This window comes from Trichomonas vaginalis, chromosome VI (assembly GCF_026262505.1).
Source record: "Trichomonas vaginalis G3 chromosome VI, whole genome shotgun sequence".
Classification (NCBI taxonomy): domain Eukaryota; phylum Parabasalia; order Trichomonadida; family Trichomonadidae; genus Trichomonas; species Trichomonas vaginalis.
The window spans coordinates 5,566,584-5,578,512 of NC_067208.1; the positions used below are offsets into that span (position 1 = coordinate 5,566,584).

At 32.2% G+C, this 11,929-nt stretch overlaps 5 protein-coding genes across 5 annotated transcripts; all 5 read left to right on the plus strand.

Moving 5' to 3' along the window:
* Nucleotides 1-14: 14 nt before the first annotated feature.
* TVAGG3_0811020 (acid cluster protein 33 family) lies at nt 15-1,012 on the plus strand (the record flags this gene model as incomplete). The annotated part of the gene is made up of 1 exon (XM_001583414.1): nt 20-913. The coding sequence occupies one exon, from the start codon at nt 20-22 to the stop codon at nt 911-913; it is 894 nt and encodes a 297-aa protein (XP_001583464.1).
* A 613-nt stretch (nt 1,013-1,625) lies between these two features.
* Nucleotides 1,626-2,036, plus strand: TVAGG3_0811030 (glycine-rich protein family; the record flags this gene model as incomplete). The annotated part of the gene is made up of 1 exon (XM_051247717.1): nt 1,626-2,036. The coding sequence occupies one exon, from the start codon at nt 1,626-1,628 to the stop codon at nt 2,034-2,036; it is 411 nt and encodes a 136-aa protein (XP_051083192.1).
* A 765-nt stretch (nt 2,037-2,801) lies between these two features.
* On the plus strand, nt 2,802-3,116 carry TVAGG3_0811040 (glycine-rich protein family; the record flags this gene model as incomplete). Its single annotated transcript, XM_051247718.1, has 1 exon — nt 2,802-3,116. One exon carries the CDS (start codon nt 2,802-2,804, stop codon nt 3,114-3,116), a length of 315 nt encoding a protein of 104 aa, XP_051083193.1.
* A 1,266-nt stretch (nt 3,117-4,382) lies between these two features.
* TVAGG3_0811050 (Ankyrin repeat family) lies at nt 4,383-5,897 on the plus strand (the record flags this gene model as incomplete). The annotated part of the gene is made up of 1 exon (XM_001583415.1): nt 4,383-5,882. The coding sequence occupies one exon, from the start codon at nt 4,383-4,385 to the stop codon at nt 5,880-5,882; it is 1,500 nt and encodes a 499-aa protein (XP_001583465.1).
* A 393-nt stretch (nt 5,898-6,290) lies between these two features.
* TVAGG3_0811060 (uncharacterized protein) lies at nt 6,291-11,634 on the plus strand (the record flags this gene model as incomplete). The annotated part of the gene is made up of 1 exon (XM_001583416.1): nt 6,291-11,567. One exon carries the CDS (start codon nt 6,291-6,293, stop codon nt 11,565-11,567), a length of 5,277 nt encoding a protein of 1,758 aa, XP_001583466.1.
* Between the last annotated feature and the right edge of the window lie 295 nt (nt 11,635-11,929).

Below are 11,929 nucleotides of genomic sequence, written 5' to 3' on the forward strand. Positions count from 1 at the left end.
TTTACAAAGATTTTAAAAAATGACATGTCCATATAAGCTTACAGATTACTTTAATGATCCAATACTGCTTAATCTATCAGTATCTCATCCTATCCAATACAAATTCGACAAAGTTTACGGCATTCAGTGGCAATATCGCTGTGGCGGAAATCAAAATGACCCAGAAGCAGTAGTATTTTTGCCAGGAACATATGAAACATGCTCTTCATCTATATATATTCTTGATAAACTTATTAAACAAGGTTATCGCGCATTCGCATTAGATTTAGGTGAATATATGAAGTATAAACAACTTGCAAAAGGTTTTGATCAGTTTTGTGCTCAGTTAAACATTAAAAAGGCGCATCTAATAGGTTCTGATTTAGGAGGTTTTTACGCATTACAAATCGCATCTTATCCAAAACTTGAGACTCAAATTAAATCAATTACGTTAATTAACGCTTTTACATCTACAGATGTTTACAATAAGCCAGGATTTGTAATTGAAATTTTGGGAGATTTAGGAGCCAAACCAATCTTACACTCTGAAATTAAGAAACTATACCCTAAAGAAAATCCATCCCCAACTGCTGTTTTTATTGATAATGAACTTGATAAAGCAATAGCTGAGATTCTAAAGGCAAGAATTAAAATTAGAAAGGCAACTAACTTGCAAATTAATCCAAGATGTGAATTAGCAGCTATTATGTCAATAGAGACTCTTGATAAGCGATTTGTTTTCCAAGAAAAATTTTTGCCATCAATTGCAATTGAAGGATGCAAACAAGCATTGATGAAGGATGGTGGTGATTGGCCACATATACAAAATCCAGATGATACATTCCATTATATTACAGCTCATCTCAGGAAATGGGGAAAGATACCAAATCTTGAAACAATTCAAGACGGAACTGATGAAAGGCATGAAGACTAATGTATTCTTTATCTTTGCATCCAAATATTATGATGAATTTATTTTTTGTTCTCTTAATTCTTCTTTTAATCTTCTTTCTGAATAAAATCCATAAACAGATTTAAAATTAAACCTTAAGATTAAGATTCTTCTGCATTTTAAGAAGAAATTAATTTTAAAATTAGAAATGAGATATTTTTAAACAGTATTGATATCAATATTTATTTGTTGGGCCCATATGTCAGTATCTACTTGATTGAAATATATAATTAAGTTTCATATTTAATCTAGATTGTGATATATTCTTTACTTCTTTGAATACACAGGTGCAAAGCAAGACGTTGTCCTAAAACCATCTAAGTACCTCATCCGGGTATGGGGCGCGCAGGGTGGCTGTATCAACAACAAGAGTTCTGGTCTTGGTGCATACACAGAAGGAGTTTTCGATGTCAAACATCAGACCAAATTGAATGTTTATGTTGGCAGTCACGGTCACTGCGACACTAAAAAACTCACCTCCAATTTTTATAATTCTGGAATTAATTTTGTCGGAAGTTCAAAACTTCCTTCTTGCACAGGTGGTGGATCGACATTTGTTAGTGTAAATGATAATATATCTGATGTTCTTATCGCTGCTGGCTCAGGTGGTGGTTCTGGATTTTGGAATAATACCGAAAGCCCCGGAGGCTATGGTGGCTATATCGGACAAGAAGGTCAAGACTTTTATTATAATTTGTTTCATGCTGGAGGTGGGACACAAGATAAATGTGGCTCTGAGTGTATTTATGATTATGAGGGAACTTACTGTGTATCATCTTCTGGTGGTTTTTTGACAGGCGGTGTTGCAAATGGATGCAAGGGAGGGTCGTCAGGAGGTGGAGGAGGTGGTTATTATGGTGGTGGTGGTGGTGTAGACGTCAGCGGCGGCGGTGGGGGAAGTAGTTTCGCAAGAAATGATTTAGAATCTGTCATATTCTATAACGGAAGCGAAATTTTCAAATCTCCTTCCGGCACTCTCGAGAAAGGCCGTACTGGCCATGGCCTTATAATCATCCAACGCCTCTTTGCTTGTTCTGCCATAAAATCATACTTCAATATTAACTTTTCTCCATTTTTACTATTCGTATTGTTTGATATGAAATAAAAATTATCGAAACTATGATCATTTATATCAGATATTACAAATAGGTGATGTTTGCAAGCTTTTATAAAGATGGTGATAATTGAATATATACTCAAAGTTCATATATCGTATTCAAAAGAAAATATTATTTTTAAAATTGATGACTTAGCTAGTGATAATGTATTTTTATATCATTTTAAGCTTTGTCCTTGAGAAATCATGCAATATTTGATTCATATTTAATCTAAGGTGTGAAATATTCTTTACTTCTTTGAATACACAGGTGCAAAGCAAGACGTTGTCCTAAAACCATCTAAGTACCTCATCCGGGTATGGGGCGCGCAGGGTGGCTGTATCAACAACAAGAGTTCTGGTCTTGGTGCATACACAGAAGGAGTTTTCGATGTCAAACATCAGACCAAATTGAATGTTTATGTTGGCAGTCACGGTCACTGCGACACTAAAAAACTCATCTCCAATTTTTATAATTCTGGAATTAATTTTGTAGGTCTTGATAGCAATATCTCTTGCACAGGTGGTGGATCGACGTTTGTCAGTGTAAATGATAATATATCTGATGTTCTTATCGCGGCCGGCTCTGATGGTGGTTCTGGATTTTGGATAAAAACAGAAAATTCGGGAGGCTACGGGGGTTATTCAGGACAAGAAGGACAAGATTTTAGTTTTAATCTATATCATGCTGGAGGTGGGACGCAATATAAAGGTGGTTCTGGGACTACTTTTAATGTAAATGGATTTTATTGTGTTTCAACTCCTGGCGGTTTTTTGACAGGCGGTAACGCAAATGGATGTTCAGGAGGATCGTCAGGAGGTGGAGGAGGTGGTTATTATGGTGGTGGTGGTGGTGTAGACGTCAGCGGCGGCGGTGGGGGAAGTAGTTTCGCAAGAAATGATTTAGAATCTGTCATATTCTATAACGGAAGCGAAATTTTCAAATCTCCTTCCGGCACTCTCGAGAAAGGCCGTACTGGCCATGGCCTTATAATCATCCAACGCCTCTTTGCTTGTTCTGCCATAAAATCATACTTCAATATTAACTTTTCTCCATTTTTACTATTCGTATTGTTTGATATGAAATAAAAATTTCAAATCATCTTTTAACAGTTTATAACATATTTGTTCAACATGTAAATTAGCAGATATAATACCAATTGATATACTTCATATATCGTTCGTAATCCAACAAATTGTTTTGCCATTAATTGAAAATGTGCGACATTGCCAAATGATAAAATAAGATTGTGGCCATTAGCTACATATTCAAAGTCTGAATCAGATTTCCCATGGGATAAAATATATCCATTTAAAAATGAGAGAATTCGATAACTTTTTTCATTAGATATATATTTTCAATGTCATTTAATGCTTGATTCCTGAGAAACGAAGAGATATTAGAATCATATTTAAATCAGCATCTGAGATATCAGTTATCTCTTTAAATACACAGGTGAAAAACAAGATATTATTTTAATCCCATCTAAGTACCTCATCCGGGTATGGGGCGCGCAGGGTGGCTGTATCAACAACAAGAGTTCTGGTCTTGGTGCATACACAGAAGGAGTTTTCGATGTCAAACATCAGACCAAATTGAATGTTTATGTTGGCAGTCACGGTCACTGCGACACTAAAAAACTCACCTCCAATTTTTATAATTCTGGAATTAATTTTGTCGGAAGTTCAAAACTTCCTTCTTGCACAGGTGGTGGATCGACATTTGTTAGTGTAAATGATAATATATCTGATGTTCTTATCGCTGCTGGCTCAGGTGGTGGTTCTGGATTTTGGAATAATACCGAAAGCCCCGGAGGCTATGGTGGCTATATCGGACAAGAAGGTCAAGACTTTTATTATAATTTGTTTCATGCTGGAGGTGGGACACAAGATAAAGGTGGTTCTTCGACTACTTTTGATGCTAATGGATTTTATTGTGTATCATCTTCTGGCGGTTTTTTGACAGGCGGTAATGCAAATGGGTGCTCAGGCGGATCGTCAGGAGGTGGAGGATGTGGTTATTATTATGGTGGTGGTGGTGTAGACGTTAGTGGCGGTGGTGGGGGAAGTAGCTTTGCGAGAAATGACTTAAAATCTATTATTTTTTATAATGGAAGCCAAACTTTTAATGCCCCCTCAGGGTCTCCCGAGAGAGGCCACTCAGGTCATGGCCTTATACTCATCCAACATCTCTTCTTTATATCTGCCATTAAAAAATATATTGACTTTTCCCAATTTTTGTTTCTCAATTTGATTGAATCAGAATAAAAGCTTGTGTATTTTACATTTTTCAATGAGATTATAGATATTTGTCAATATCTATTATTTTATATACTTAAATATTTCAAATTTTTCATGGAAGAATTGCCTGAGATTCAATATCGATTGGCAAGGCTCTCAGAAAATGATATAGACGATACAGTATCCTATTTGATTAGCTTCTCACTTTCCAAAATTGAAAATCTTAGTATAATCGCTCGACAAATTATAAAATTTTCCGCAATTCGAGTAAATTCATGCGATATTTACATTAAACTTATATCAAAATTGGAAGAAGATGATTCTATTAAAGATAGAATGAAACAAGAGCTTGAAAAATATATTATCAACAGATTTACCTATCATTATATGGACAAATTTTTATTATCCCTCGTCAGAATTTACATACAGCAGAGCATCATTAGTTTTGAGCCAATAAAGACATTTCTAGAAAAAATTGATTATCAAGATTTTCATATTATATATCCATACTATATTCTTTTCTTATACGAATTCTTTCCTGAAAGTGAACAATACAGATACAAGCACATATTTATGCAATATCAAACCAAATACCAAAATCTTCAAGATTTTCCATTAAATATCGATATTGATAATTTCAAACCTTCGACATGCATTTCAGGTGATCAAGAAGACTCTCTATACATGTCAATCAAGAACGATGACTTTGAATTATTTTCAAGTTATACAACTCTTCCAAATTTCACAGTTAATGATCACATAGATTACAAACCATTAGACCCATACTTTCCCTATATTACTGATCCAACGTCGATAAATGCTGCCGCATTTTTTGGTTCAAAAACGATTTTTAAATTTTTAATATCAAATAACGCAGATATCACTCAATTTACTGCAATGAATGCTGTTGCATCTGGTAATACTGAGATAATTAGAATATGTTTCCAGCATAAACTACTTGATTTCAAATGTATTCCTTATTCTTTGAAATTTTACAGACATGACATCTATCATTGGCTTTTAGACATGCCAAACATAAAAATACCAATGAGTAACTTGATAAAAACAGTTGCTCCTTATGGTGATGCTTATATTTTGAAGGAATTAATTGAAGAATTTAATGTTCCTGCTATTAACGTTTATAAGATATTCATATTAATGGGTGATTATGATCTTGTTCGATTTTACCTAAATTATAATCCAAATATCAATGAAATGGAAATGAAAGAATACGCGTTTCTTTTTTCAGCGAATGATGGTGAAATGATTGATCTTTTACTTTCTATACCAGGTATTAATGTCAATGTTGTTAATTATGATAAGGAAACGTTTCTGCACAAGCTTGTTGAAGCAAATAATTACAAATATCTCCAAAAGTTTTTAGATATGGGTGTTATTGATTGCAATGCTCAAACAAGAGCAGGTGAAACACCTTTGCACTGGGCTGCTCATAAAAATGATTTAATTTCAATTCAAATTCTGTTGAATCATGAAAAAGTTGATCCAAATATTACTGCTAAGAACATGAGAACCGCTTATGATATATCATTGATTAATAAAACTCCCGAAATTCTCGAGTTATATAAGAAATGTCCAAGAATGGAGTTTAATTAGTCATTTGATAACTGTTATTATATTGACATGTATTGTTTTGTAATAAATATATAACTATCTTTATGATTTCTTTGTTTTTCATTGAATTTGAATTAGAATCAAGAAATAAATAATATTAGTAACAAAATATATCAGCAATATTTAATGTATGGTAATTTAGTCATTTGCTGAGTATTCATGATATCTCTGAGTCATTAGTATTTATGTGATTGAGGCCAATTACTTTCAGCATTTGTTTTATGTAAGCTGCATCTAAGAAGTGAACCTAAATCAACCAGTATTAAGATGTAATCAGAATATCCAATTGAGTAGAATCGCGTTAGCCTGAATTTTTTATATTATTATTCATTATCATAAGTATCAAAGCTAATGTAACGTAAATATAAGCATTTTATATTTCACATTTTTATGTCACTCAGTAAGAATCTTATACCTTCGGATGATGCCCAAACTGTTCGAGCAACAGGCAAAGGAGTCATCGAAATTGATCTCCTTCCACCTAAGGTTGTTAAAAACTGTAGATTTCTATACGTTTCTTATAATTCAATTTCAAATCTTCAAAATATCACACAATTTCGATTTATGCAATCTCTTATGATTGAGTACAACTTGATCGAAACTATTGAAGCATTGTATCCTCTTGCACAACTTACAAAATTACGCACAATACGTTTAGAAGGAAACCCTGTCTGTTTCCTTCCATTATGGGAACTTCAGTTAATTAAAATTTGTCCGCAAATTGTATATATAAACGGAATGGACGTTAATACAATACTTAAATCGAAAGAATCTCGTATTAAGCTTGATTACCTTGAACTAGAGCGCAATTTTATACAAGTCATCTATCTAGCAGAATATGTATGCAGATCTATCGAAATTGTTCTCCAACATCCTGAAATGTCGTTTACAGATTCAAATAATTTAGTTGACCTTCCACCAGAAGAAGAATTCTCTCAGCAAGTAAGAAAGAGATGCAGAAATGCTCGTCCTAACCAATACATGAGCCAATTAAAAGGAATAATTATCGAAACTCACAAGCGCGTACAAGAATTATCAAATTCCTGCCCAGCAATACCGAAAACATCAATCAGACAACACAGAAAAGTACTTGCTACAGCCTCACAGAAAAATTCTGTTCTTCAATTTACAGAAGCAGTTGATCCACTTTCTTCAGCTGCTCTCTTCTTGGTTGGTATCGGAGATGGTGTACAATTGAGTCCTGATGATTGTATGAGCGTTACTTCTCAAATGAGTCGCAAATCAATTGTATCAACTGCATCAACAGCTTCTACATCATCTAGAGCACGTTCTGTACTTAAAGGAGTGAAGAAAGTCAATGATGCTCAAAAGAGAAGACCATCAGGAAGCACAGCGAACTCTCAAATCAAAGATGAAGAAAATATTAATAATAATCCAAACGGAGAGTTCGAAGTTGACATGAATAACACATATAATGATGATAATATGCAACATTCAGATGATGATTATGATGAAAACGATCAGAAATTAAATAAAAATCAAAATGAAGGAGAAGAAGAGGAATTTAACGAAGATAATATCAATAAGCATAATAGTGACATAAATAGCAATACAAACCAACAAAATTCCAAAAATAATAAAGAAAATATTGAGATGAATCAAAATGAAGAGGAAGATAACCTTGATTCGGTTGATGAGAATGATCAAGATAAGAACCATGGTAATCGAAACGGAATTAATGAAGAAGAAGAAAATGATGATGAAAATACCAACAAAGATAATGAAAATCTTGAAGAAGAAGAGGACTATGATGATGAAGTAGATGATATCAATGGTTTCCAGCAAAAGAATGATGTTAATTCTAAAAATTCTGGATCAACCGGCAAAAATTCTCAAAATGAAGATGGAAAACTTCAATCCAATGCTAAAAACTATGGAAAGAATGGACTTTCAGATGAAAATGATGAAGACAGAGATCAATCAAATAATTTATCTCAGAAAAACAAATTAAACGGAAACCAAACTGCAGGAAATGGTAAGAATTCCGGAAAGAATAGTTATTCTGATGAAAATGATGAAGAAAAAGAAAATTCATTTGATAATCTTCAGAAAAATGGATTAAATGGAAACAAATCTGCAACCAATGGTAAGAATGGCTCCAATGGACAAGGATCTGATGAAAATCAGTCAGATTACAACAATTCAGAAAATGATCCAAATCAAAGCCTTGAAAAAGAAGGAAAACTTGATAAAAACGGTCAAACTAATTCGAATGAATACAACAGTGATGATAATTTATTAAAAGGAGCACATTCAAAACAAAATCAAAATGAAGAGGAAGAAGATAATTTATCAGGTGAAGAAAATGATCAAAACATTGGCAATAAGAGGAAATCTCACTATTTCGATGAAGAAGAAGACCTTTACAATGATAATCCAAATTATTCCAAAGAAGATGAGATAAATTTGGATTCAAACGATCATCCAAAGTCCAGTTTCCATTCATTTGAGTTAGAAGAACTCAGAGCGCAACAAGAAGCTGAAGAAAACGATTACGAAGAAGAAGATTTCAATTTCGAAGAAGTTGAACCACCGAAATACGACGGATCCAAGCGAAACATCCGTAAATACGTTGATAGTGCTGAACAAGTCACGATGCCACTGTTAACTTTGTTCACACAAACCCCATCAAACATTTACAACTCGAGAGCCAGCCAAATTTCACAACCAACGGATAACATGGCATCACAGACAAATACAACACCTCTTAAGGCATCAGATATCAGACAAATTGCTTCTGTTTCTGATGATGACGATAATGACAAATTATTTGAAATTGATGACGAAATTGACAACGAAGAAATGAAAGATAACGATGAGGAAATACAGAAATACAACGATCTAAAGAATGACGCATTAAGATTGATCCAAATGTCTGAAGAAGAAGAAACAAATCAAAATATAAATGATTTACAAAAAGTGACACAAAATTCTGAGGAAGAAGAAACAAATCCAAAATCAAAGAAATATAATAAATTTAATCAAAACTCTGATGAAGAAATACCAAAATCTAACAAATTTAATGTATATATGAATATGTTTGAAGAAGAAGATGAATTAAATCCAAAATCAAAGAATTATAAGAACATTTCTCAAAAACAAAAGAATTTGTCTGAAGAAGATGATGAATTAAATCCAAAATCAAAGAATTATAAGAACATTTCTCAAAAACAAAAGAATTTGTCTGAAGAAGACGATGAATTAAATCCAAAATCAAAGAATTATAAGGACATTTCTCAAAAACAAAAGAATTTGTCTGAAGAAGACGATGAATTAAATCCAAAATCAAAGAATTATAAGAACATTTCTCAAAAACAAAAGAATTTGTCTGAAGAAGATGATGAATTAAATCCAAAATCAAAGAATTATAAGAACATTTCTCAAAAACAAAAGAATTTGTCTGAAGAAGATGATGAATTAAATCCAAAATCAAAGAAATTCAATGGTTTACAAAAAGTGACACAAAATTCTGAGGAAGAAGAAACAAATCCAAAATCAAAGAAATATAATAAATTTAATCAAAACTCTGATGAAGAAATACCAAAATCTAACAAATTTAATGTATATATGAATATGTTTGAAGAAGAAGATGAATTAAATCCAAAATCAAAGAATTATAAGAACATTTCTCAAAAACAAAAGAATTTGTCTGAAGAAGATGATGAATTAAATCCAAAATCAAAGAATTATAAGAACATTTCTCAAAAACAAAAGAATTTGTCTGAAGAAGACGATGAATTAAATCCAAAATCAAAGAATTATAAGGACATTTCTCAAAAACAAAAGAATTTGTCTGAAGAAGACGATGAATTAAATCCAAAATCAAAGAATTATAAGAACATTTCTCAAAAACAAAAGAATTTGTCTGAAGAAGATGATGAATTAAATCCAAAATCAAAGAATTATAAGAACATTTCTCAAAAACAAAAGAATTTGTCTGAAGAAGATGATGAATTAAATCCAAAATCAAAGAAATTCAATGGTTTACAAAAAGTGACACAAAATTCAGAGAAAGAAAAACCGAAATCAAAGAAATATAATAAATTATCTGAAGAAGAAGATAATGTTAATCCAAAATCCAAATCAAAGATCGAACAACAAAATGAAGAAGATATTAATTCTATTTCACCACAAAGTAGTCAAATCAAAGAAGAAAATGAACAAAAGAACACTCCAGAAAACAAATCAGGAAAGAAAGTTGTTTTGAGTGATGTTTCTCCTCAATTTAGACCAAGTTTTGCTGTTGGAAGATCAAAGAACAAGAAAGATATTCCTAAAGTTAATTTCGATTCCGATGATTTGAACAACAACAAACAACTTGAAAACGAAAAATCTCTTCAAACAAGTGAATTCAAGAACAATGAAGAGAACTCTCCAAATGAAAGCGATATTTTGTTCAACGCGAAAGGAAACAAAGCTTCTCCACATACAAGTGATATTTTGTTCAATGATGATATCGAAACTAAAGAAAATAACAATGAAATTGAAGATGTCCAGATAAATAATGTCATTGATTCTTTGACACCTTTGAATTCTGATGTTTTGAGACAGATTGAACACTTAGATCCAGCATCGAATTCATCAAATGATGGAGATAAAAAGAAAGATTTAAGTGTTGTTGAACTCGCTAAAACAATTGAACAAAAAGAATTAACAGACAGCGAAACAAAAATGAGTAGTAATTCATTTGATGGAACTGATGAAGACAACAAATTATTACAAGAATTCGCTTCAACAGAACCATTAATGAATTCTGCAGCAAGATTTGGAGAACCATCATCTCCAAGTTCTATAAAGAAAGACATGAATAAACCTGAAACAAACATCTCATTAAAGAGTAAGAAGAAAGTCAACATAGAAAAAGTTGACCAAAAAACTAAAAATGACGACGAAAAAATGGCTTTGTCAGATATCAGAAATGTTACTGATGGAAGTAATTTCGATGCTTCTCTTGGTACATCGGATAATGGAAGAAGACGTCCAAAGAGTATTCTCAAGACAAGTAGTACTTCGCCTATTAATAAAGAGAATACAAAAAGAATCACTTTTGTTCCTCAAAATACATCAGAAACTATGTCAGGTGAAAATTACAGTGGCGTTGAACCTGTTTTGATTTTGAGAAATGTTGTGAAAAACTATGATTTAATGGACAAATTCTTCTCGAAATGGAAAGGTGAATACAAGAAGAGAACACAGCAGATGTCTAGTGTTATTTCTGATATACAAACACAGGCACATTCTGCTATCATTGAGGAAAGAAAATCAAAGACAATTTCTATTATGCCAATAAATTCAATTCAATCGAATTTCGACACCATCAAACAAATTGCAATTAAACATGAATTGATTAGAAAGATCGATGTTCAAAGAGACATCAACGAAAAATTACGAGAAAGATATGAACAGGCAAAGAGAGAACTGGCTGCAAGACAATCATCAAAGCCAATTCCTCAATCGCCAATGTTCAACAGATCTTCTGCAAAACAAACAAGAGTTGATGATGATGTCATTAATTTCGCAATGTCTACAAGAGCTTCTGTGAGACAATCAACAAATACAAGAGTTAGAACTTCTTTGACAACATCTGGAAATCCTCAAGGAAGAATTACACATATGGATATCTTGAGACTCCAGATGGGTATGTAATTTTTATATGATTATTAAATTGTGTTTTTTAATTTTATAATTTAACCTATTTTTCTCATATTCTATTCACAAAATCTAGAAATCAAAAGATATGATCAAGTTTTTGTCATAGAATTTTCCCGAAGATCATGAAAAATATAATTTTAAATATCTTTATTATTACTTGATATCTTAATAAATGATAATGATTTTATGTGGCTTGGGGAAATGTATCTAGATATCGTATGATTAAAGAGATAATAAAAAATATATAACGAAATAATCAGAGTTTTAAAATAGTACTCAGAGTAAATGTAATGGATAATAAATGTGTCGTAAATTTTTGAATGGTATTAAGCTGGTATTATAATGGTTTGTCGATG